The following is a 26,193-nucleotide window of genomic DNA, read 5'->3' as shown; positions in this document are numbered from 1 at the left end:
TTATAGTGTGAATATACAATGAGTTGTGTTTCTGTGTTTGCTCGATGATGGACTGACCTATCAAAGAGTGTTTCCTGCCTTTGTGCCCAATGCTTTTAAAGACAGCCTGCAGGCTCCAGTGACTCTGAGAAGGATCACAGACATGCTTTACCGGATTTTCCATCTTTTTACAGAATGTAGTGAGGCATTAGATAGACACATAGATACTTGATTATCTTAAAGACAGCGCTCAACTTATCATCTCAGCAGAATGATATAAGAAATTGCAATTATATACTGTGCAGTCTGGTTGCCTAATCAGCTGGTGTCTTTGTCACATACTCTTGAACATAGCTTAACTATTCCATGGTCTTTTCATCCATCAATTTTCTATACCTAATCAGTATCATGGGGCCTATCCCAGCATGCACTGGGCAAATAAATTCAGGTCACTAGTTCATTGCAGGGCATATAAGTCAGCTAAGTCTAAACTTTTTCAGTTACACAGCCATCAGTTTGAAAATCTAGCAGTATTCACTATATATTACATTATATTTCATTCATTCATTCTTCAATGGCCAGCATATTAGCAAAGCCTTTCCACTGTAATTTGTAGCGGTGATATGCCAAACAATAGTGGACCGTAGGGGAGATGTGCTTTGGGACTTCAACACAATGTGCAAAGATTGATACGTGGCCTTGTGCTTTGTTGGAGCCCATATCACATACCCCTATGGGCAGCAGTGTTGGCAGCTGTCATAGTCGCCAGGAAGTGTGCCAATTTGGATCTGAGCCAACACAACACATCAGACAGGCACCATCCCTCCCTCCAAGCACAAGGTGACCAAGTCGTTACTGTATGTACACACATCCACAACACACCTGGTGGGCCACATATGGAATTATCGGTGTTTCAATACACAAACTACCACACTATTTAGCATGCCAGGAAGAGATTTAGTATGTCCCAATACATAGTATGTTAAATGCAATATGCCAAAAACACCAGGATGTCCTACTATATTGGGTGGCTCTAGCTCACCAATTGGAAGATCAGCGGTTCAGTCCCTGGCTCCTCCAGTCTGCATGTTGAAGCATCCTTGAGAAGATACTGGAGCCCAAATTGTCCTGATGGCTGTTCCATTGGTGTGTGAGTGTGAGTGGCACCTTGTATGGTAGCCTTGGCCACCAGTGTATGAATGTGTGTGTGAATGGGTGAATGGGTAACTCATAGTGTAAAAAGCACTTTGAGTGGTTGGATGACTAGAAAGGCGCTATACAAATGCAGGTCCATTTACTGTATGCAAGCCAGCATGCTATTCTTGTTATTCTGACCCACAATCCTTTGCACAGTGAAAGATAGGTCACATTAACTGAGCCGTAAACAGATGACAGGTCACTGACAGAAGCTGCAATAACTAAGAGCCCTCTCACACCAAGCAGACAGTCGGCTGTTGGTCAATGTTGGGCCATTGGTTAGTGTCTGCCACCCTAGTTTTGGCAGTGTGTATTGCACTGTTGGCACTAGTCGGCCCTTGTCGGATTTCCGGGCCAATTCAGCATGTTGAATTGAGCACTGAAACATTAGGGCCTGTCTGTAAATGAAATCACGCTGACTGACAGTTCAACTCAGTGCACGAGAAGACAAATGGAAGTGAGGAAAGCAAAGAAACGGCTTGAGCTGAAACAAACTTTTTATATTAGGTTGTTTGCTGTCTGGGTTGACCTCTGTCTCTGAAGAGCTCTGCAAATGGATTTTGTTGTATCTCCAAGGTAACGTTAATTGATAGTCTTAAGATTCTTTGTGTGCCAAATCATTTGTACTTTTTGCAATTTTATGACAAGGTCGTATGTCCCAATTGTGTGCATACTCCATGCAACAATACATACTCTGTTAGGGCAGCTGCAGTATGTGCTTCAAGTAAAAAGAAAAAGTATGCAATGTGGAACGCGGGGATAGACTCACTTGCCTGAGACTCGAGGATTGATGTTTCATGGGTAAATAATTTCCCAATCCAGTAATATAATTCATTTGCTTTGAGAGTATAATCAGGAATATCAGGCTTTTTCCCTCCTTTTAAAGAGCTGCTTATACCGCAACTGACTTGGGCTTCACATCGTCTTTATTGTCCAAACCAATCTGTGGGAAGAAGAAAAAGATAGTGGAGCTTATTCTTAGAGCACACATTGTGTTAATTAAATTGCTATCAACTTATGCTTCATGAAGATTGGCAGCAGTGACTATAACAATAGTGAACTCTTTTTTTTTAGCTCGTTATTACAGATGTCAGTGTTGGGTTTAACAAATGTAACATTGAAGCTGTCATATACTTTTATACTTTTCTTTGGAGTATAGTTATGTCCCTGTCTCCTTCTTGGATGTTTGTGTTAGTAAAGTAGGATGCCTGGAGACCAAGGTTTATAGAAAGAAAACAGACACTAACAGTTTCCTTGACTTTTCTAGTTACCATCCTCCGGGTCTCAAGAAAGGCTTACCTTATAGCCAGTTACTTAGAGTTAAGAGAATTTGTAGTATGAAACTGCCTTTGAAGAGCAGGCCATTGAATTATATGCCTGCTTTAGCGCTAAAGGCTATGATAAAAATATTCTTGACAACTGTCTCCAGAGAGAGAGAAAAATTGATAGGACAACTATATTAACACTTAAACCATCTTCTTCTAAGACTTCAAACCTGGTCTGCACGTTGACTTTTTCTGATATTTCCTATGATGTTAAAAACTGTATTAAGAGACACTGGCACATTTTGGCTAGCGATCCTAATGTATGATTAATTGATCAGAGCTGACTGTTATGTTCGGCCCCAACATTTTTTCAGATTCAGACTCAGATTCAGAAGTTTGTTGTGTATCTGTTAAAATGCCCTTGCGTCTTATGCTATGTCGGTAAGACTAGAGAGAGGTTAAGACCTGAATCTCTGAACACAAAAGCAGCATTAGAACCAAAGATGAAAAATCATCTGTAGCAAGACATTTCACTGCAGCAGGTCACGATGTTTGTTCTTTAAGATACCAGGGAATTGAAGAAGTCAAACCACTAAAAAGAGGGGGAGACAGAGAGAGAGCTCTTTTACAGAGAGAGGCTTTTTGGATCCATAGATTACAAACAGAGCTTCCTAAAGGTATGAATGAAGAGTTACTGTTGAGTTGTTTTCTGTGACTATTATAGACTTACTTATGATGTCTTCTACTATATTTGCCTTGGCGTAATGGCCGCGTTATATAGATAATATACCGTATTCTCTTATTGTTCGCACTGCTTGTCTTGTGGGCACACTACATACTGTGGTCTGTACCTGTTGCACATATTTTTTTTACTGACGGTGCATAAATGGATGACTTGTTAGTGGAACCTATATTAACTCAGTGACTTTTTGCACTTTGTGTTTTCACTGTGCTCTTATGATCTGAATGTTAACGGAGGAGAGACTACTTCTGTGAACTTCCTTTCTTTTTTTTTTCAGTATTTTTTTCCCCGATTGTTATTTATGGTATAAAGACGCAGACTTGCTGTACTTTATTTATTTTACTGTGCACTCATGATCTGACTGTTAAGTAAGTGACAATGACTTAATGTCTTTGTACACTTTGTCTATTTCTATTGTATATTTATGATTTTCTGTTAAACGAGGGCCAGTTACTCAGAGTGTCTCTATGCACTCTATGTACTCCATTATGCACTTATGATCTGATTGTTAATTGAGGGACAGTTTTATGCACTTATGATCTGATTGTTAATTGAGGGACAGTTACTCACTGACTTTATGCATTTTTTATCCTGTGCATTTTTGATCTGACTGTTAATTGAGAATTTGGTACTTACTCTGCCCCCTTATGCACATATTTTTATTGTTGTTTACTGTGCCTTTCTGTATGAACAGAGTATAGTATGCCTATCTATATCCGTTTTTAGGGGCATTTACTGCTATTAGCTGTGACATATTTTCTAAAGTTTGTTTTTCTGTTTTTTCTTTGCCTGTGAGTTGGCACTATATTTTATGGCGGAAGTGTTAAGTGTTTTTCACACACCTGGTCTGATTGCTTCGAGCATATTTAAACGCCACTTCCGTAACCATAGTTACACACTGAAGAAGACTTTACTGTCGAAACGTCTGCGTACTGGTACTGCCATCCAAGCTGGATTATTAAACTGAACTAAAGGACATTTGAGAGTGCTGGCGGTTTTCCCTTTTTTAACTGTTTTTGGCCGTGCACCTTGCGGAGTTTATCTAGTTTTTGAGAGTGCTTTCTTTTTCCTACGTGATTTTAAATTATTTCCCTATCCAGTAGTATAATTGATTTGCTTTGAGAGTATAATCAGGAATATTAGGCTTTTCTCCTCCTTTTAAAGAGCTGCTTATACTGCAACTGACCTGGGCTTCACGTCATCTTTATTGTTCAAACCAATCTGCGGGAAGAAGAAAAAGATAGTGGAGCTTATTTTTAGAGCACACATTGTGTTAACTGAATTGCTGTCCACTTATGCTTCATGAAGATTGGCAGCAGTGAGTATAATAATGTATAATGTAGAGTATCTCATACAAGTGAGTACACCCCTCCCATTTTTGCAAATATTTCATTATATCTCTTCATGGGACAACACTATAGAAATGACACTTTGATATAACTTAAAGTAGTCAGTGTACAGCTTGTATAGTAGTATAGATTTACCTTCCTCTGAAAATTACTCAAAACACAGCCATCAACATCTAAACAGCTGGCAACATAAGTGAGTACACCCCACAGTGAACATGTCCAAATTGTGCCTAAAGTGTCAATATTTTGTGTGCCAACCATTATTATCTAGCACTGCCTTAACCCTTTTGGGCATGGAATTCACCAGAGCTCACAGGTTGCTTCAGGAATCCTCTCCCACTCCTCCATGATGACATCATGGAGCAGATGGATGTGAAGACACCTTGCGCTCCTCCACCTTCAGCTTGAGGATGCCCCACAGGTGCACAGGTGAGTTTAGGGTTGGATACATACTTGGCCAGTCCATCACCTTCACCTTCAGCTTCCTCAGCAAGACAGTTGTCATCTTCTAGGTGTGTTTTGGGTCATAGTCGTCGAAAACTTGGTGTTCAGTATCTTACTCAAGGATGCTTTGGCATACTGGAGGAGCTGTGGATTGAATCAGCGATCCTCTGATTGGTGGGCAACCAGCTCTATCCTCTGAGCCACAGCCGCCCAAGAGCTTTGTCATACCAGCATTTACACCAGTCAAATTTGGATTGGAGTTATTGCCTTCGTTACGTGTGCGCTCATATGATGGCTACAGCTGATAATGCTGCCTCGACCAACGGTATAAATAAATGGGTTTTTAATTATTTCAGGAACTTTTATTTCACATTTTTAACCCAAATGTTTTTATTTACATTTCTTAGATTCAAATAAATGGAGCATGGTTATTTCAGAGTCACAGCAAAGCAACAGCACAAGAATTAGCTAGCTAGCACACCCTGCTATTGCTAGCTATCTTATTCTTGTCTAATTTCTGGTCTGATAGACAGTAAATTCATCAAAAAAAAATCAATTTTTGCAGATCTGGCAGGAGGTTGGGGCAGACTGATCCTGGACTGTTCTAGACTTCCTGCCGGATCAGCAAACTTTCTGTTGCTGCCCGTACACAGGTTAGACCCAGCGCTGCCACCTGCTCCAGCCCACCATGACCCTTGGCACTGGGGTTTGCACTCGCAGGATTCAAGCTGTGGCAGCCGTGTCTCTGGAGCTGCACCACCGCTCCCCTCCCAGTTTGGTAATCTCCTAGCAGCGGGGAGTGAGGCAGGCAGACCACAGGGTATGCTGGTTAGTTAATTCTTGTCTCATTTGTGATCTCACAAACAGTATATTAATCAAATTCAGTGCCCTATATCGCTACTTACCAAGCTACTTGACTGAGACTTTGGTCTGAATCTGTAAGTTTACATTTACCCGAGTCAAATTTGGACTGCAATTAATTCATTTCAATGGATTTGCTTGTTGAGGTGAGGAAAACTGAACGGTGCTTTTGCAAAAAAGTTTAACTGTGGTGACACATTTGTACTACTGATGAATTTGAACCCATCTTGACAGTGCTAAGAAAGGGAAAGAACCAAAGAGTTTAAAGTGGAGAGTGCCAGTAGTCAAAAAGGAGTGTGGATACAATATGTTTTCTTCAATAACTGTGTTGACTGAGATGTTGCCTGGTAAGCAATTGAGAATCAAGTATTGCCACACAAAGCTTCAAGAAACAATTATTTTGCAAAGACATGTAAATGAATTCTGTTGTGCCACTGTTTACTGTTGCTATGCACTCAGACTACAACAGTGTCACTGTTCTGTCTTGCAGTGCTTACAATGAAAATATAATGACTGCTGATGTTTTGACAAACACATAACCACCAAAACCAGATTTACTGGAACTGATCAAAACGGCTATGGTTTAAAAACATAAAACAAAGGCATGTAAGCGTAACACAATTTTATTAATGCTTATTTGTCATTGATAAAAAATGTTTTACAGAATAGTGGTGCCATATAGACTGTCTCTATCACCCATTTCTAATCCCTGCCCCATTTCTCCCTGATGCTCATCCAATCATGAATATTTCTCCCTCTCTCTGTGTGTGTCCTAAGGCAAGGTGACGTAGAAAGCACTGAACAAGCTTTAATATGTATCCAGACACAGCTTGTCAGCTTTGAACTATACTTGTCTGACCATCTATTCAATGCCCCTCAGCCAGCGTTAGAACTCTTATCCTAAATTGATTCTGCATACCAAAGATCTTTGAGGAAGGGTGTAGGCAACAAAGCAAGGACTGACAGCAGAGCTGAGAAGTACTTAGGGTATGTGAAAAGAGGCATGAGAGGGGTGATAAATAGAATGGGTGAGATATGACAGTGATGTCTTGCTTAGCTGCAGGGCAGAGATTTTCCCATGTGTCTTTGTCCAGTGTCAAGGCAGTGCTCGTTCAGATAGATGTGTGTCTGTCTCCTGATCCTGCTGCTGGGAAAGCTTGCGATGATTCTGCTTTGGTCTGAGAGCTGTGACTCAAAGGACTCGGGCTAAATCCTGACATCAACTAATGTGATATGACAGGGTCCCTGGGCAACACACTGACCTGTTACCTGCTCACACACTGCACTAACAGTGTCAGCTAAATTGGTTTAAAATCCAAAGTGAAATCTGGAAGTTTCTTGACTTAAGACTGAATGTTTTACTTGTGTTTTTGATTCTACACAAAAAAGTGTCGAGACCCATGTTCATCTTATTTTATAACCCCAGTGTCTGTCTGCCTGATTAGGAAGTGACACGCTGGCTGTCCTTGATTTAGCATTGTAAGCGGGGATTGTCTAAAACACACACAGACCGAGCTGAAACGTTGGCCTCTGCAAAAAGGCTGTCTCTAGATTTTAGAAATGAGCTATTTTGGCAGTAATATGTTTGTTCCACAATTCAAACTGTCATAATAATCCACACTTTTTAAATGGTATCCCAGCTTTAGCTTATGTGCTTCTACGGATTTCTGTTTATCGATAAACCTCTTTTGAAAAGCAGTTTAAAAGGGATTTCTGTGTAGAGATGGAATGAGATAATGGTGGGGCGAAAAACCCACTAACACAGAATGATGCATCATCTAAAATATTTTTTTTAAAAGAATGTTTCACTTCCAAAAACCACAGTAGTTGGCAGGTGAGCCGTCTGCACTACAGGCAGATATTAGACATCATTATGATTATTTGTTACATGTTAGATAGTCTCACTCACCAGACCTTTCTCAAGAAAAGAAAGGTCTGGCTGGGCTCTCACTTTAAGATTGGAGAAAAAAAACGCCCCGGCTGCTTGTATTTCTTTCAACCAATCACAATCGTTCTGGGCGGTGCCACAGCAACAGTGCGCTTGCAAAAATATTGCCAGGGGGAAACAGGTTTTGGTGTAACACGCCCACAAAAATATCGCCTACAGGACACGAACCATGGCAGAAAAATGGCTACATCCCCACAAGATCAAACACCGCAAAAGTTAGTAAAGGACGTGTTGAAAACGGTTGAAAACTGCTACACAACCGGAGGTGGTAGGGCGGGACTTCAGCGGGTGGCTCGTTCTGCCCAATGACAGGCTGATCTATGCAGCGAACTTCCGCCCACTCAGACTACATGTTAGATAATGGTCTCTTGATTGAGCGACAGGTTCAGACATATGGCTCACTTTTGTATAATCAGGATATAGAGATGCACATGTCTGCAAACTCATTAACATGCTCTGTTTATCAGGATTTGAGCAATATCAGAGACTATGGCTGGATCCCAGGTTTTGTTACATAAGTCAGTTATGACATGGATGATGTCAATGTGTCACTGATAACCACTTTATCTATCCAGGGTAACTGCACATGGACTACATACACTTGAGTGTGATAGTTACATAACAGAATGTACATTGATAACAAAGCTGATGACCAAGATTTTATTTTATTTTTATTTTGTAGTCAACGAAAATGCAACCAGTCTTATTTTCAGGTAATTATACACTAAAGACACAGTACAGTACTTCTGTATACAGTATTTCTGCCAATGTATCCCTCTAAATCCAACAAACTGGGCCTTTAAAATGTGAACAATACATACACATTGGTATGTTGGAGCAGGTGTAGTAGAACGCAGATCTTAGAACTCACTATTCTCCTCACAGTGTCTGTCTGAGACATGACAGCTCTGCTGGGTAAAGAAGCAATTAACAAGGAAAATGATTAGTCTGATTGAAGCAAGAGAGGCAGAGAGGAGGAGCACGCCAGAGTGGGAGAGATAGCAGGGAGAAAAAACTTCTGACAATGACTTTGTGACACAGACTTTGCACACACACACACACACACACACACACACACACACACACACACACACACACACACACACACACACACACTAGTGACTGATTTCCCCCAGAGCCTCTGGGCCTGGACCATGGCTGCCTTCAGAGATAAACCAGCCTGCTATCTCTTCCAGATTTCACTTTCTTATAAGTTCCATGAAAGCTGTCACACGCGTTTTTTGAAGTCAGCATAAAGTGTGCCTTACTTCTGCTTGGATGTTTAAATCTATCTTTGTAGTTCACAGGGTTCATTCTTACCTTCCCCAACAACCAGATTGCTGCTTTTCTAAAAGTTTTCAGCAAAGCTTTCCAATTAAAGTACGTGTGTAGGTTTCAAATGTGTTGCATGTGGACAGAAACGTAGGGAACAACACAAAATATGGATTGATTTGCCCACCTCCTCCATTCTCAGCCTTGTGCATTATGCTGCTTGGCTGACAGTATCCAACCTGGTGTGGTGACAGCCCATTTATTCTGGTGGCACAGAGGTATTTTTCAGATAGTGAACGTACACTACACATTTCCAACTGCACACCTGGGTGAGGGAACATGTCTCCTAGTAGACTGCATCAGCAAGAAAGTGTTTGTGCTGATTGTGTAATTGTGTGTGTGTAGTTGTGGCTGGCATATCATCTGCACACACATTTATCACTCACATACACTGATACTGCAAAGGCTGTAACTGCTGCATCTGAAAATATGAAAAGGTACAACTGAATTAGTGTGCCTTCACTGGTGACAATGTTGTTAGGGTGCTGTGATAAACAGAAATATGATATATGACAGCTTTAGTGTTTATTAAAGGTTCTGTATAGGACATGCAGAGCATTAAAAAAGCAGCAAAGTACTATTTGCTATGTAAAGATATGGTGGAGTAATTGCCTTTGCTATACGCACGCTCATATGGCGGCTCTAGATGGTAATGCTGCCTCAACCAGAGGCATTATTGCAGAAGCGTAGCTCCAGCCCCAACCAGAGGCATTATTGCAGAAGCGTAGCTCCAGCCCCCGGTTCCCCCCCCAGGTTAACATCATTAGCACCATTAGCTGCTAGCCGCCGGTTCAGTCACCACCATGTTGAGAACCTTGTGCAGATATCCTGAATCAGACTCTCTGCTCTGGATGTGGAATACAGCTGCTTTAAGTTTTATACTTCCAGTTTTTTCATTAAAATGATAGCAAAAAGCAAAAGCGCAGGACCTCCTGCATCCCTGACACTTATGCTTTGTTCACACTATGAGCAACACACCAACAGCGTGACCAGCTACGTTATCGCCGAGTCACCATTGAAGTTAGCTAGCTAGCACACCCTGCTATTGCTAGCTATCTAATTCTTGTTTAATTTCTGGTCTGATAGACAGTAAATTCATCAAAAAATAAAAATAAAAAAATCGAATTTTGCAGATCTGGCAGGGAGTTGGGGCAGACTGATCCTGGACTGTTCTAGACTTCCTGCCGGATCAGCAAACTTTCTGTTGCTGCCCTTACACAGGTTAGACCCAGCGCAGCCACCTGCTCCAGCCCACCGTGACGCCTGGCACTGGGGTTTGCACTGGTTGAATTCAAGCTGTGGCAGCCGTGTCTCTGGAGCTGCGCCACCGCTCTCCTCCCAGTTTGGTAATCTCCTAGCAGCGGGAAGTGAGGCAGAGGGACCGCAGGGTATGCTGGTTAGTTAATTCTTGTCTCATTTGCGATCTCACAAACAGTATATTAATTGAATTCAGTGCCCAATATCGCTACTTGCCAAGCTACTCGACAGAGACTTTGGTCTGAATATGTAAGTTAACCATGCCCCATTCATTTGAATGTAAGAAATGGAAAAAAGAGCTGTGAAATAAATGTGGCATATAAAAAAATCCCTTGAAATATATAAAAGTCCTTTAACCGGTTTAAGTAAGTCTTATTTATTTATTTTTTACATGTATTTATATATCTATTGCCTCATTTACTTATTTCAGGATTTAGTTCAAGGCCATGTTTATTTATTTCATGGGCATATTTATTTGTGTATTTATTTAACACTGACTAAAATGACATACCATACCACTTGCCTAGTCATGTCCGAATGTCTGAAACTCACCTCTCTGTTGGCCATGTCCTGATCATGTCTGTCGGGCCTTTTGGCCCCATCTGGTCTTTTCCCTCTCTTTACTTGAGGACATCCACATGTTCCATCACTCCAGCCCTCCTCTGCCATTTGATCCTTGATGTCCTAATGACAAAGACAAGGCATTACACAACAGCCTAAAAATACTATCCACCCCCTCTTGCACAATTTCAAAGTATGTTTGTCCTTACATAATCAGATGAAACATATGTTTTTAATGCCTCTAAACAGCATAATTATCATTACATGAAGTTGGATTGGCTGAATTGGCACATGACATTTAATTTGTTCTTACAGCTCACTAAAAGAATGCATCTCATTGTTTGCTGTATTTATGGCTGCTATTGAAAGTGTTCAGCTTGGATGCCAGAATCTCCCTCGGGCAGTGCATGTAACATACTTTGAACTATGCACTGTTCACTGAGGCGTACAGTACAGTGGGGCAGATGTGAATGTGTCTAAACAAGCCCCAGCTGAATTTAGTAGGGAAGGAGATGCACAGGAGCAAGCATTAGCACGAAGAAGAAAGTAAAAGCATAGACATGCAGATGTGCTTAAGAACCTATAGACTTATCTGAGCATCTTGTTGGTAACAGGCAGGGTTAAGCTGAACCATGTCTGCAGCTCAGAACTACACCGACCTTGTGATTATCTTACACATAAAATAAAGTAGCCTCCTGTGTGACCAGTTAGCCCTAAGGCAATAAAAGCATCATGAGAACTCTTCAAAGTCCCTACAATCAGACAATTAGGCTCTTCTTTTGCCTTCCAAGAAGGAAGGTTTGATAGATAAACTATGCATCATTTTTCATATATTTAATGGGTGCATTTTGTTCTGCTACAATTCATTCATTAGAGTAAGCCTGTCTAACTTGGATTAAGGAGACAATATTAGCATTATTTCTCATACTGATGATGAGTTGAACTTATTGGCAGTAAATGTGCCCATCCTCATGTCAACACATTACTCTGTTTTACATCTGTAGTCTCACATGGTCAAGTATTGTACATACAGTAGCTAATGTTAGCTAACAGAAATTTGGATATATTCAATGTGCTATTTACACCACTGGTTCACAAGATGGTCACAGTTCATTTAAAAGGTACATAGTTGGGCTTTAGAACATGGACTACACATAACTAAATAACCTAAGGCATGTAAACACTTGCAGTCTGCTTTATTTTCTCTGCCTTCACAAGACCGCTTTGTTCTTGTGCACAATGCAGCCTTATTACATAAAACATGTTTAGTGGAGACAAAGACAGAACCTTGGAGGTGACATTAAGTTAGTTAATATCTAATTTATTCTATTGTTTTTTTCTTTTTTTATCATCCTATTTATGCCATATATGTTCTATTTAGTAACCGTCTTGTCTCAAAATTTCACATTCCTTAGCCTTTATGCTTTAATTACTATACAATTTATTGCTACAGCTCCTTGTATGGATGTTACATGCTGCAGGTTGTTACTTGTTGCAGGCCAGGAAACTAAAATAGCTCCCCCTCAATTCTTCCTGTGGATATTTGGGAGTACAAAGAGATGCACTGGCCTGCAAAAAGCCGTCTTGGTTCTCCAACATATTTAGACCAGCATACTGATCACAGCAAACTGATATTCTTGAAACTTATGAGCATCAAGAATAAGTGCGGAACACAAACCCAAGATTTTACAATCACTGCAACCATGTGATTTAATTTTCTTCCTGCCCAGACTTAAAAAATGGCAGTATGTAATGGTATGATGGTTTATGTGGGGAAAACTGGGAGAAAACATAGGCACATGCTAAGGAATGGACTGTAGTCAGCTGACCTGTGTTAAGTTGCATCAAAGAACAGCAAGGGTTGCTCTTACGGCACATTACTCTCTGATCAGTTCTGACTGCAAAACAGAGATTAGCTGAACCTTAAAACAAGGTGCTTTTTATGTCTGATGCATTTTGGAACATTTTCACGAAGGTTAAGTAATGTCAAGCAATGCATTTCCCTTCCAACATGTGTGACATCACAGTGTAACACGGCTGATTTTTCACCAGCACTTCTTGTGAAACCGGACACCCTCCCGAGGCATTTTCAAGAAAACTGTGGCTACTCCCTGACAGCAACCTCTGCACATTATCACCCAAGCGCATCGATGTATATAGTACTCAGTGTCTTGCAAAAAGGCTTTCTTTGAGCCACTACCTAGAATCAGTCATCATGACTTGACTCATGTCACAAGCATTCCTGCAGGGATTTTTTTTTACCCTTAAATTAAAGAATGGCAGACTGTGTTGACAGTTTCCATTATATGAGTTTCTTCCTCTTAGAAAATCTACAGTATTTCTAAAAGAGTAAAGATAAACATTTCTTATCTTCTGGAAAAATTGAATGTAGCCAGAAGATAACCATCTATGTAAACGGCATATAATGTAAAAGTCCATGAAACTTGCCATACTGTGTATTAAAAGTGTGTATGACCTCTTCAGAAATTAGCCAGAAAACAAATCCATATCCATGCAGTTCACCCACATTCTACTCATTCAATCTCAGTGGTGTTTCTAGACTTTGAAAATTTCCTCCTACACCCTATACTCAGCAGTACTTATATCTTACTGACCATAATGAAAGGCGTAGATCAATTAGCTGTTATTTAAATCAGACTTTTTCACATCAGGCATCCAGCTCTTTATGGAGACATTATGAATTAAACATTACCACAATTACTTAAGTATGGATTTCAATGACTTTTTACACCACTGAACTGGGGGCAATCACCTACAGGAGCCTCACAGCTCTAGTTAATGCAGGGAAAATTATTAGAAGAGTAAGAGATGTTGAACCTGAGAGATGCATTTGACATACAGTTCAGGACTGTATTGCCAAGAAAAACCCTATAAATGAAATCCATACCAACTGCTGATATATAGAAAGAGAAAAGGAGAAAAAATATTTAGATGGACCTTGATTTCAGAAGATCTCTACCTGTGGAAATATATGTTTGACCAATATAATCCTTTGTTCCATATGATGTCATAAACACAGGTCATAGCTAGCTTGCTGCCAAAATGGAGAAACATCTTAACACTGCGACAACAGCCAAGTAAAGGACAATATATGGCTTGATATCGCCCAGCAGTTGGGATATGATGGAGAAGGTAATGTCGCTGATATGCTAAGTTTATACGTTGTTCATGGAACAGGGCTATTTTCTTTCTGCCAAACTACATCTGTCATCCGTATCACTGCCCAGAGAAAAGCCTGCATCTACTGCTAACTCACCTAGCACCACTGAGCTAGCTAACATTACAGCTCAGCCGAGTAGGACACCATTAATGTTCGCATCTCGCCACTACGCCCTCTCTGCGATGATGCAGTTGGTGGGTGTAGTTCAGTAGAAGGAAAATAGCTCCTTTATGAAATTACTCAAAACAAGGTCTGTGGATTATCTTGAGTAACCAGGTCATGAATTCTGAAAAGAGACATTGCTGTTGAGTTTTCTTAAATGTATTTTTTGTTGCTTTGAGTGCCATCTACTTCCATTATATTCAAGAAAAGGCAGGTGCCTCTGCGGTTGATTTTCCCAACACTCAGCAACTCACACCAAAACAATCTAGACTGATAAACAGCACTGCAGATAAGAGGAAAATATGTATTTTTGATTTTGGGGTGAACTGTTCCTTTAAGCAAGTTTCATTTAACACTATTGAAAATTAAAAGGGTCTTTATCATTTAGGTCATGGAATATATCACCACTCATCTTAAAAGGCGGCATTAGTTCTGATGGGGGAAAAAAATTTGATGAGGCTCCACAGCTGAGGAGAAATTAAATTTCTTACTACACAGCAAATCCAGTTGCTTTAGGCTTACTGGATTTCATGGGTGAGGATGGAGGAAGGGCATTAATAATGGGAAATATTAGTGAAAATCAGTCATGCCCATCCCTCTCTGCAGCAATGTCCACTATGGCTTTGAGGCACATAATCCCCAGCTGAAGCTTTTGCCGACAATGTGAGTGAAGTTCAGGTGATGACTGCAGCTCGGACAACAGTGACAACAGGCAGGAACACTTTGGAGTCTCATGGTAGTAATCTATCATACAGTCAACCAACTGTGTGCTGTAGCATAACTTCAGTCCACCTTGGTATCCCATGCACATGCAGCAGTTGAACAAGGACGAACACATCTCATAAGAATCCCAAACAGCCAGTGATGTCACTGGAGTACTTTTGGCCAGTGTGTGTGTGTGTGTGTGTGTGTGTGTGTATGTGTGTGTGTCCAGGGCTGACTAATCTTGGCCGTCATCACAAATGCCCCGCTGGAATCATCCATCACACTCTCCTTTGTCCTCCACAGAGACACAGCACATACATAAACACACACACACCATCGACTCCCAACTCCAATACATCATCCTGAGTCAAGCGTTCAACTTGCCAAGTGTCCCCTTTGCCCCCATGTGCCACTATTGGTATTATTTTACTTCAGCAAGCTCACACCTGAGGCTTTGCTATGTACCACACACACATGCAAATGATAAGATGCACCTATAATACATATAAAAAGCAAAGCGAGCTAGGGTGACGGGGACTAATCTCCCCTTTACTGACACAAATGAAACACTTTTCCTCTGTTACAAATGTTTACACAGATGCAGACAGGAAATTATGTACCTAGATAAATCTATACAAATGAATCTGCAGAATACATGCATGCATGGAATACCTGGGCTTATACTACACAAGTGAAAAAATGTCGGTAACACATTACTTGAAGGCATCTACATAAGGGTGACATGACACTGTCATAACTATGACATGACACTGCCATGAACTTGTCATAAACATTATGTACATGTCATAAACGTTTATGACTGCTGTCATTAAGTGTCAATAATTATTGTGTTTAATTATTGTGTTGACAATAATTAAAGTGACATTACCAGAAGTTGTCTTTGTCATGACAAGCTGACATTAAATTTCTTTGGGATGTCCTTATAATGCCATGTCATAGTTATGACAGTGTCATGTCACTCTTATGTAGATACCTTCAAGTAAAGTGTTACCAAAATGTCTTTGTAAGTGTGTGGATTCAAAACTCAAAAATGTGTGTTTAATTATTCTGTCTACATCCTCCCGATATGCATTAAGTTAACCTTTTTTTCTCCTTCCTCCTTGCATCCTGTTAAAATTGTATGAAAATGCAATAGATGTGGAAATTAACTTTCCAAACTTTCCGAACTTCCAAAATTTTTAATTAATTGCTCTCAACAACAGATGGCCTATGATTGGAAATAATTTTAACAACAATATTTACTTTATTCTAGGCTATACCTTTTCCAGTTAACATTGGATGGTAAAAGGGAAAACACCCTGAGTGATAATTTATCCATCACAGGGCTTACACATATTCGGATTCATGCAATGTACTATATATTTGAGTCTCCAGTCTATCTGGCTTGCATGTCTGGGAAGAAACCACAGCAAACCCATATGAAGATAAACTCTGTGCAAAAAGGACATGGCAGGGAAGTAGTAGGCTATACTGTAATCCCAATCTTGAAATCCAGGCTATTGTCTGACAATGGCCAATATTTAGGAAAAACTAGTGTAGCCAGCCGATTTCAGGTCCAACCCCTTCTCTTCTGTGCACCTGTTGTTGTCTACAGTTTGGTTAGCAACTTGAGGTCCAGACAACATTAAGGCTGATCTCTATGAACAGATATCTGCATATGAATGCAGATAAATTAGAGAAAAGCTAAATCGTTAATCGATAAATCGTTGACAGCCAATAGCTGATGGGTTCCAAGACTGCATTTCGCAACAACACCTGCTTAGAAGTGATCTGTCAATACTACTCAGATCATAAACAGATACCAGAACCCTATCAATACCAAAGTCTTCTGTCACTGCCGACAGATTCTACATATGTGCAGATTTCTGTTTATAGATCAGTGCAATCCTATCTAATTTATTTAAAGCCTGTCATGAGGGACAGAGATCCTCAGTTCTCGCTGTACATTTCTAGAGTAGTTAGGAATTGCACCAGAGGCCAAGACTAATATTTACATTACGTAAGTGTGTAAGACCGCTTTTCCTATATAAGACTTTGGTCATTAGATAATCTAAGAGAGGACATGTAAGGTGACTAAATGCATTCGTAAAGTAGTAGTGGGCTTATATTTGGGGGTAGAGCCATATGGATTTTTGAAAAAAGCTTGAAATCTAATAGAGTATAACTAAAAGGCCAAGGAGATAAAGCAATTACCGTCTGACAAGCCTCCTAAAACCTCAAAATTCCATGAAGTCACATTTGTCCTTTGGCGACTGGAACGTGTGTCCTCTGCTGGGATTTGCGGCCCATCAACACGTTATGTAACTATCTTTGGGGACGGTTCCTTCCAGCACAGTTTACAAATGCACTTGTATGACTGAGAGGATGAACTGGGAGAGAGGGACATGCCGTTCTATGCTTTTACCCTCTCTTGGAGACGGATGAGAAACACTTCTCTCTTTCACTCCTGCAGTCTTGACGATTGCCAGGGTATGACAGTGTCATTACAATCTCGAGTGCTTCCTGTCAGAGGAGATCAGTTTGTTGATAGTTTCTGGAATAGCCAGCCAAAGTCACAAAACACTTCATGTTCAGAAGTTAAACCTTGTAAGACACAGTTGGTAGGTTTTGTGTTATACACAACTGCTTACTTGTGTAGAATGTATGAAACATGTATCTGTGACATGTGCAGCCCTGCCAAACCAAAAAGGAATGAAACGATTAATAGAAAAAATGAAATCAATATAATTCCATAACTTTTTCATATAGGGTGCTGTCCAACACAATTTCCTACACTATATTATTTTAAGTTGTTAATTGTTTAGGAGCTTGGACCACTTGTTGATGTTTCATAACTAGGCTCAAAGCCAAGAGTATCTCTCTAGATTTTTGGAATAGCTCAGATGCAGATGGATTTCTATACAAGGTGTAACAGAGAATCATTTAATAAAGTGTATCACTTAAGGATAAGATCCGTATTTTTCAACTCAGTTTTCTCAGGTCTTTGTGTCTAAGTGACTAATGGGAACAACAATTATTCAACTTCGTTCACAGGCTGCAATGTAACCATTTGGGCATGTCAGCACCGTCAATTTACATCCCTTAAAAGTGCTTGTTTTTGACACGGACAGGCTCAGATCATTATTACAGACATTAAGTGTCTGCAAAACCCAAACCCACCAAACCCCATTAAAGCACATCATTTTATCATTGTAAAAAACACTTAATGCAAAATCGAGAGAAATCGAGGTTTGTCTTTCCCACATTGCAGCAATCACCAACTCTGGTCTTGTCGAAATAAATCCTTAATTCACCTTGTTCGCTGTGAACATATGCTGGCTCTATACACGCTAAAATTACTGTTAAATTAAACTGAGTGTTGGTGGAATAGGTGATGGCAATATCGGGGCTGTTTATGGTCAAACAAAAAGGTTCTTATTTTTTAACAAAAAGGTCTATCTCGGTGGGGATCCCTTCCATATTGTTGTCAGACACTTGGAATAAAAACTTGGCAAAAACAAGCACTTGTCACTTAAACACAAAAACATAGGAAAATGTGGTCCAGGTTAAAAAAAATACCAAAGTCACCCTTTAAAGTTCATTATCTAGTAACAATGGATCTGGAAAAACTTAAAAGAAAAATAATTGCCTGAATGAATTCACATGTATCAAATGCATAAATCACCTAAACTAATTGGAAGAAATATGCAGTCTTAAGAAGTCAGACTTAATATTAGTCTTCCAGTTGCTATTTTTCCTAGTTTCAATACTCTGTAATGACTCAGAGATGAAGAGCAACGCATTCACTATTTAATCAGAATTTACCCAAGAGGAATCGAGTTATCACTGAATGCTCGCTGTAAGACTGTGTCATCGTCTGTGCTGTGGTACATGTATCATTTGCCTAATGAGGCAGTCATTAGTGATGATGGGCTGCCAGTTTTGTGGCTTTAGGGATGAAACTCCTGGCTCACAACAGATGACACTAATTTCTTTCCTTTTCCTCATCCTTTTCACATATGCACACATTGCCTTATAGACACTTCTTCATTCTCTCCTGCTGTTTTTTCATCTTCCAAATGTTGCCCTGGGCCAGCATAATCGAATTCATACAAAAAAAATGCATACGCCACTCTGCACATGTCAAAGAAATAAATAAACAATAGTGTCCATACCCTCCCATCTCCCTCCTTTCTCGCCTTCCTGTTTCCACAGTACTTCTCATTACAGTGATGAGGGTAACTGAATTTGGCAGTCAAGCCGAGCAACTCTCTCATATGCCTCTATCCCCCATTTCAGCTCCTCAATGCAAATATGCTCTACTTTCGTATGGTTACAATAATCAGTCACATGGCAGGGAAAACAAAAAAATGTTCCAGTGATAGGCCGAGTTGATGCATGTGTTTTGTTACAAGATGTGATTTGCATGATGTATTGCCGTCTATGAATGTGTACACAGAAACAGAATGCAAGTGAAGTAGAGTAAAAGATGACAAGTAAAATGACAGTAGGATTGTTGACCATGTATGGTCTAGAAAAGTACTGCATTAAAAAGATGTGTTGCATGGTATGCTGTCTTTACACCAAGCAGTAACCTCCTGGGCTGAAAGTTTAGCCAACGCAGTGCCAGAAACTGCAGTTCTTTGATTGGCCACTTGAGGCTGGCACCAGAAGCAAGTGAGTGACGGGAGTATGGCATCTGTTGACAAGTCACTACCGCAGTGGCAACATTGATTAGGTATTGCTGGTGTAACCCCAGATTCAAAAGGTATATGGTTGTTATTTCAGTGTGTTTTCAGTACATGAAAGTTAGTTAGCGTTAGCATTCGATCGCCGTTAAGTGTTCGGTTGTACTAAAAGACCCGCTAAGGAATTTGATCAGTTTAAGTGCATTTTGTTTCAATAGTTTTAAGCTTGTTTTCACTATTAGCATTAGCATTATTACAGTTAACAATACACTGTAATGCACTGTGCTAACCAAGCTAGCAGCTAGTGTTAAGGTTACCTCCACCTTCTCAACCAAATATGAACACTTCTAGCTCAAAACTTCCAAGATGGCGATGGCCAGAGTGCCAAACTAGAGGCTTTATAACAGGAGTGATGCCACAGTGTCCATTATTTTATACAGTCAATGCTTTAAACTTACCTAAAATAGGATAGTCGAATGCATCACTACTGTTTGCTTAAGGAGCTAGACTGTTCACATACTGTGCATATTCTCATTCATAACATCAGCCAAAGCATAGCTCTGTTATGTAAAGAGTTGTAAAGCATGTGCATGCATGCAGAAAACAGGTCATCACTCTGCTATATACACACACTGAGGAATGCTCCTGTTCGGGAAAGCAGCCATTATAATAGCACTCATAGTGTAAAATCATAATTATGCAGCTACACAGTCATATTTCATGTAGTTGCTTCAAAAGGAGCCCAACAGCCTGACTGTCAGAATTTGAGGAAATTGTATTGCCTTCATGTCTTTTGTCTCATTACGTTGTAATGAAAGGCTGTTAGATCTGAGCTTTGATAAAAACCCAACTCGTAATTCTCTTCTGCTGGGAGACTGTTAAAGCACTTTGGAAATGTAGTTGTTCTGACAGACATGAACTACATTTAAATAATTCCCATCATGCTCACACACACACACACACACACACACACACACACACACAACCCCCAAGACATTTAACACGCTGTCGGAGACTTTTAAAACACAAATCACCAAATGAATAAAAAGTGGGATTTACTAAAGACTGCTGGCACACACTGACCATGAAATTTTAATTTTGGGCTTGGACTGTAATCCGTGTTGAATTTCTTTGGTATCTGTATAAAAACACACTGTTTTTGTGCTATTGTTCCAATGCACAATGACTATAAATCCTATTTTGCTGGGAAATTCAAACATAAAATTGTTCTAAGCATACAAACAAACCACGAGAAACAAAATGTTCCAAATTCTCCTCATATGGATTTCTTTTGAGAAATTTGAGCATGATCTGACAAGTAGGGTGGCCCTTTACTATTACTATGTACATTTCTCTTGTAAAGTATAAATTCTTATTCAAAAAAAATAAACCCCACTATCACAAAAAAGGCTTTTATTAATACATGACATATTCTGTAAAGTCTTCTTCGACTCCCACACGTGGAACCAGTCAAGTATAAAATGTTCTCTGAGAGACCCAGAAAGGCAGAAAAATAAACATTAACACCAACCGAGCTGTGCTGTGTTTCTGAAAATAGCCTTTCTAATTAGTTAGCTACAGTCACAGCGTTTGTATCAGCACACAGCGGTTTACACAGCAGTCATGCAAAGCCAACCTGACTGATTATTCGTTGAAATCTAGGCCACTTCTAATCAGCAGTCACACAAACTAAGATTAGATGATTATAATAACCAATTTACTGATGGTTGCAATAACCAATCTAACTTGATGGGTGAATAATAAAAAACTACCCCATCAAAGGCAGCCAAGCCTCCAACTTAATAGGTCAATCCATCAATTTTTTGGCTTCGAGAGAGCCAGACTCCCTCTGCCAGTTCCTTAGTTCTCTCTGACAGCTTCCACTCTGCCCGGTACCGTAAATCATCCCTCTCAGTGCCTGAATCTACCAGCTCAATCCTCAGGAACATTTCTTTCTCCAAGATCAATGAAGCTAACACAGAGTCTGTTGCTTGTCTGGCTCTTGGCAGTCTCGGTGTGGAACGGGAAATCCCACGACAAGTGGGTGGACCACTTTTAACCCCTCTGCTTCGGACTTCCTCTTCCTCGTGTTTCACCAGTGTCACTTCTCCATCATCACCGCTAGATGTACTTGAAGAGCTCTCATTGGTTGATTCAGAGCTGACAGAAGACTGTGTGTCTTCCGATTGGTCAAGGTCCACTTGGTAGGCTAATTTCCTGCTACTCTGTCTGTTAATGGACAGACAAGGAGGCCATCGGAGGGCAAGGCATCTTGTCATTGCCAGCCATAACTGCTGAGGCCTGAATAAACCTGACCTTGGAGGATGATTTGTGTCGCAAAAAACATTGCGGTTCTCGAGTCGCTGGCATTCTGCTGCTAATTCTGCCTCCACCAGCTCTGTTACTCCATTAGAGTTCTTTGGAGACAGTTCTTCATCTCTGTCCTCATTCTTTGACTGTAGTTGGTCATCTTCCCCGAAGCTGAAAGAGCTGCTGAACCTCTGGCTCCTCTTCATCGCACTCTCTGCTTCCACATCTGAATCTGATGATGAATCTTCATCTGATGAGCACCCACGTGGTGACGATTGCTCTTTATAATCCGCTGACCGTTGATTCTCTTCAGACTCAGAGGAGCTGCTCGCCCTCTGGCCTTTCCTCATGTTTGGGAAGACAAGTCCCTCCTTTTGCCTAATACGTCAGCTGCCTTTTGCTGCTCTTCTTTCGACTGAAAGGAAGGAAAAAAATGTAATCAAGGCAACGACAACAACAACAACAACAACAGCAGCCGCAGCAGCTCTGCTAGCATGGCACTTTCTGACATAATCTCTGCTTCAAGAGGCACAGCTTTGGCTATGGAGATGGGCAGTGATGACGCTGTGATGTCATGTGCCCACATGCACACACACACAGGCACACACAGAAAGCCCTGCATGGCTATGTGTTCACGCTCCAGTCGAGTGAGCGGTGACTTGCCTCAGAGGGAAGTGATGTCACATTGCATGATGTCATACCTAGCCGTGAACCAGGAGCCTGCAAATGGTCTGTGTTTGTGCGAGAGCCCAGATGGTGAAAAAGATGCCCTACCCCCAAAATTGACCTAGATGTGCAAAAGGGGAGTCTTAATAGATAAATGTTGATTTTTTGTTTTCCCCTGTTCATCTTACTCTAGCTCTCTTTGTGCAGTTATAGTTGTATTGGTATTCAATTCAATTTTTTGCACCAAGGTAAATGTACGAATACCTAAATTGTAAGATCCAGATGTGAGTATCTATAATGTGTTTCTATAATCTGTTAGTGTGCACAAACAGAGATGTAAATGAAATATAAATATGGCAAAGTATACCAAACACAGCAACCACTAAAACTGTTATCCACAACAGATGTTTTTCATTATACTAAAATAATTTCCAACGAAGTTATTTAATTGAACAAGAGGCATTCCATTGGTGCTGATATAGAGCACAACATCACTGGGACATCGCACCTATCACTCCGTCTTACAGGTGTTTTAACTCATATCTGTTTATAAGCTGTCATTACAGGTTGTCATAACAAGCTCTGCATCGCAAATATGTACACAAATAACACTTGGGTTAAATCATGAAAAGGCATCAGAAGAGTATGAAGTAAAGAAGCCTGAATACTCTGCTGCAAACCTCCAGGTGTGCTCTTATGGCATCAGCTGATTTCGCAACAGTACGGTCTGATCAAGCAGTTGACCTAAAGCAACCGTCATTCTCTTATGTCACCTGTTGCACAATAAATGGAACATATAGATAAATGCACGTGGTGCAAAGTAGCTGGCCTGAGGTAATGTGTAGACCTTCACAAAGTAGCAAGCTACTGTGCGGGGATGTTTGTGTGTTTCTTGGCAACAGTCCAGTCGCAGAGCCGAATAAATGATTTAATAAACAAACAAATCACAATCTGTTGTTGCTTATTACTGTTAACTAATAAGTAGTGCTTGTAGAACTGTCGTATAAAAGCAATATCACACTCAAGGTCGTGCTGTGTTGATATTCAGCACAACAGCACTCCCTCTTGTGTGATATTGGCTTAATTGCATCATAGATAATAATTTATTTATTTACTTTCGCATGCATGTCTGTTGTATTTTGGAGGGCTGTGGGACAGAGAGAGGCGAAGTGAGAGAAAGTCACAGAGCACCAGCAGGTACACCAGCTGCGCATACCTGCTGGTGCTCTGTGTGTGTGGTAGCAGAGTACATGAGTGCCTGTGTGTGTCTGTAGCCTGCTCAGTGAGTACCTCCTGTCCCACGTCGACAGTGGATGTTAGGTCACTCGTTATCTCCCTTGCTTCTCCATTTATGGTCATGACGGCTGCTCGGACTCCACGTCTCTCTGTTCATTCATGGTACACATTCTTGCATCACCGCGGGGCAAAAGGACATCAGCCACTGCCGACTCCAGACCTGCTGACCTTATCACACACAGAAACGCATGTCACAGCTGATAAAATCTGGTGAGTCAACACCTTCCTAAACTGTTACATTTCAAATACTAATACCAGTCATGATCTTCACTGTTACATGATGACCCTGTGAGACCCTGCGTCAGGTCGCATGCCCTCGTATCTTTGTGAAAGCCTCTGCCATGCAATTTCTTCCATCTTTCATGGTCAACATGATGTAGCCCTTTAGCTGCAGTCAGTGATAAACGTGTCACACGTGTGGGAATGAGGCCATAGTAAAGTGGCTGGTGCTCATTGGATTGGCAGGATTTATCATTAACCACAGCTTGGTCAAAATCAACTCACTGATACGTCTGAGATTTTTGTGTGTTAGATCAAAGAATGCAAGATATAAACCCCCCCCCCCCCCACACACACACACACACACACACACAGGTAGCAATTAATAATAACCTGGTAAAAACCCACCTGACTTCATTTGAATCAAACTGTGTCCGTGAGTTTTTAATTAGCACCTTTTTTCTTAACCAGTTGAAATAACATCCAGATAAAGAGACACAGACACAGATTAACACACTGTGCATCATCACATTATGCAAACTATAATCTCATCTCACACTCATTGTAAATAAATGCTTCCATACAATAACTGAACGATGACGTGATTGTGTTAAGGAGCTCCTTGTGGGGTCCTGTTGTATCTGAGTCACTGACGCTACGTCAGGAATGCAGTGGTGGGAGAGCACAAAATATGGAGAGGCACGCTGCCTCTACCCTAAAATGTCCCCTGGCAGACAAACACAGGGCTTGGCTGAACACCATGCCTCCCTAGTGTAAGTATGAGTGTGTGGCTACAGTGTCTTCTGGCCTTGGCTGTCTCCTACTGTAAAAATTACAACACTTTGTTGATGAATAATATATCATATAAGAGTGTGTGGTGTGGGAGAGATGAGGCTGGATAAACATTTCATTATTAAATGGCTCTGTACGTCAGGTCACCAGTGCACTAATTCACATCCTCTGGTCTATTATCTTTGTATGTATATTGCACATATTCTCAATGCTGTAAACTCGTGCACATCCCTGCACAAAGCTGTGCAGCTCTCTCGTTTTGAAACATAAATATTACTCACTTTTTTCATATTTTATTATTGGAATTTTGCTATTCTAAAGTTATGTGTTTTATTTTTTGCAGTACTTGCTTTAATCTTCATTTCCTCTCAATATGCATATTGTAGGCTATGCACCGAACACCAAGACAAACTCCTTGTGAAAACCTACCTAACAATAAACCCTATTCTGATTTTGAAGCCAAGAGCAAAGCTGTGTTTCCATCTCGGTCTTGAAAAAGACATTTTTAATCTCAATGAGACTTGTACCCATTTAAATAACGGATATTTCAGAAGCTTTGATGAAAAGTTTTAAGGTCAGATATTCAGGATGCCAAACAGCTTTCATCACAATCTCATTATGACTTGATTGCTCCTCATATCAGCACTGAGGGACGTGAAGTCACTTTTATCTCAGACCTTTGTTCATCACCTTAATAAATTATAACTTTAATTAAAACGTGCACACTGTCATTTTAGCCAACGTGTGTGTGGTTCAAAGTCAAAAACTGGTGCTACACAAGCAGGAACACTGTGCGAAAGGTGGAAGTGAGTTGGAAACAACGTGGATACCATCATGAAAAAATCATAAAAGCTTTGGGCATCAGCTGCTGACTGGCACGTCGGGATGTTTTCCCCTTATCTCAGCTATTTCTGGACTGCATTCCCATACATTATTCACACAAACTGAGGGGGAAACCCGTATACAAGCCATTAAACTCACCCCAAGGTCTGCTGAAGTTCGCTGAAATGTCTAATTCATTAGGAGCAGGTGAGTTGAAAGCCACTTCAGCGCCCTGCAACAGGCGCGCCAGATGAGGGCGCAGTGCGCTCCTCACACTTCCAGGCACGGGAGGTGAGCTGGAGCCAAAGCAGCGTGCGCATGTAACGCGACTTCCCATTGGGTGAAGTTTTGCAGCGCTTGTGTCAAACGGATCCCCATTGGACGGCTATAAGTAGGCGGTGCCGTGCATGGCATTTC

At 40.7% G+C, this 26,193-nt stretch overlaps 1 protein-coding gene across 6 annotated transcripts in view; it reads right to left on the bottom strand.

Moving 5' to 3' along the window:
* Nucleotides 1-5,633: 5,633 nt before the first annotated feature.
* Nucleotides 5,634-26,193, bottom strand: part of LOC126383654 (uncharacterized) — a 62,709-nt gene continuing 42,149 nt past the window's right edge. The window contains exons 1-4 of one of the 6 annotated variants that reach the window (XM_050034238.1): nt 25,936-26,088; nt 23,938-24,111; nt 10,927-11,058; nt 5,634-5,762 (exon numbers count right to left, since the gene is read on the bottom strand). In XM_050034238.1, the coding sequence (XP_049890195.1) occupies nt 5,700-5,762; nt 10,927-11,058; nt 23,938-24,006 (264 nt within the window). In that variant the 5' untranslated portion in view covers nt 24,007-24,111; nt 25,936-26,088 and the 3' untranslated portion in view covers nt 5,634-5,699. Of the gene's footprint in view, nt 5,763-8,526; nt 8,697-10,926; nt 11,059-21,090; nt 22,397-23,937; nt 24,112-24,198; nt 24,320-25,935; nt 26,089-26,193 lie in introns of those variants that run through there. The other 5 variants (XM_050034239.1, XM_050034233.1, XM_050034234.1 and 2 more) reach the window with 5 other exon arrangements.

This window comes from Epinephelus moara, chromosome 22 (assembly GCF_006386435.1).
Source record: "Epinephelus moara isolate mb chromosome 22, YSFRI_EMoa_1.0, whole genome shotgun sequence".
NCBI lineage: Eukaryota > Metazoa > Chordata > Actinopteri > Perciformes > Serranidae > Epinephelus > Epinephelus moara.
Note: the sequence above shows the minus strand (reverse complement) of the source record. Positions and strands in the feature narration are given on the sequence as shown.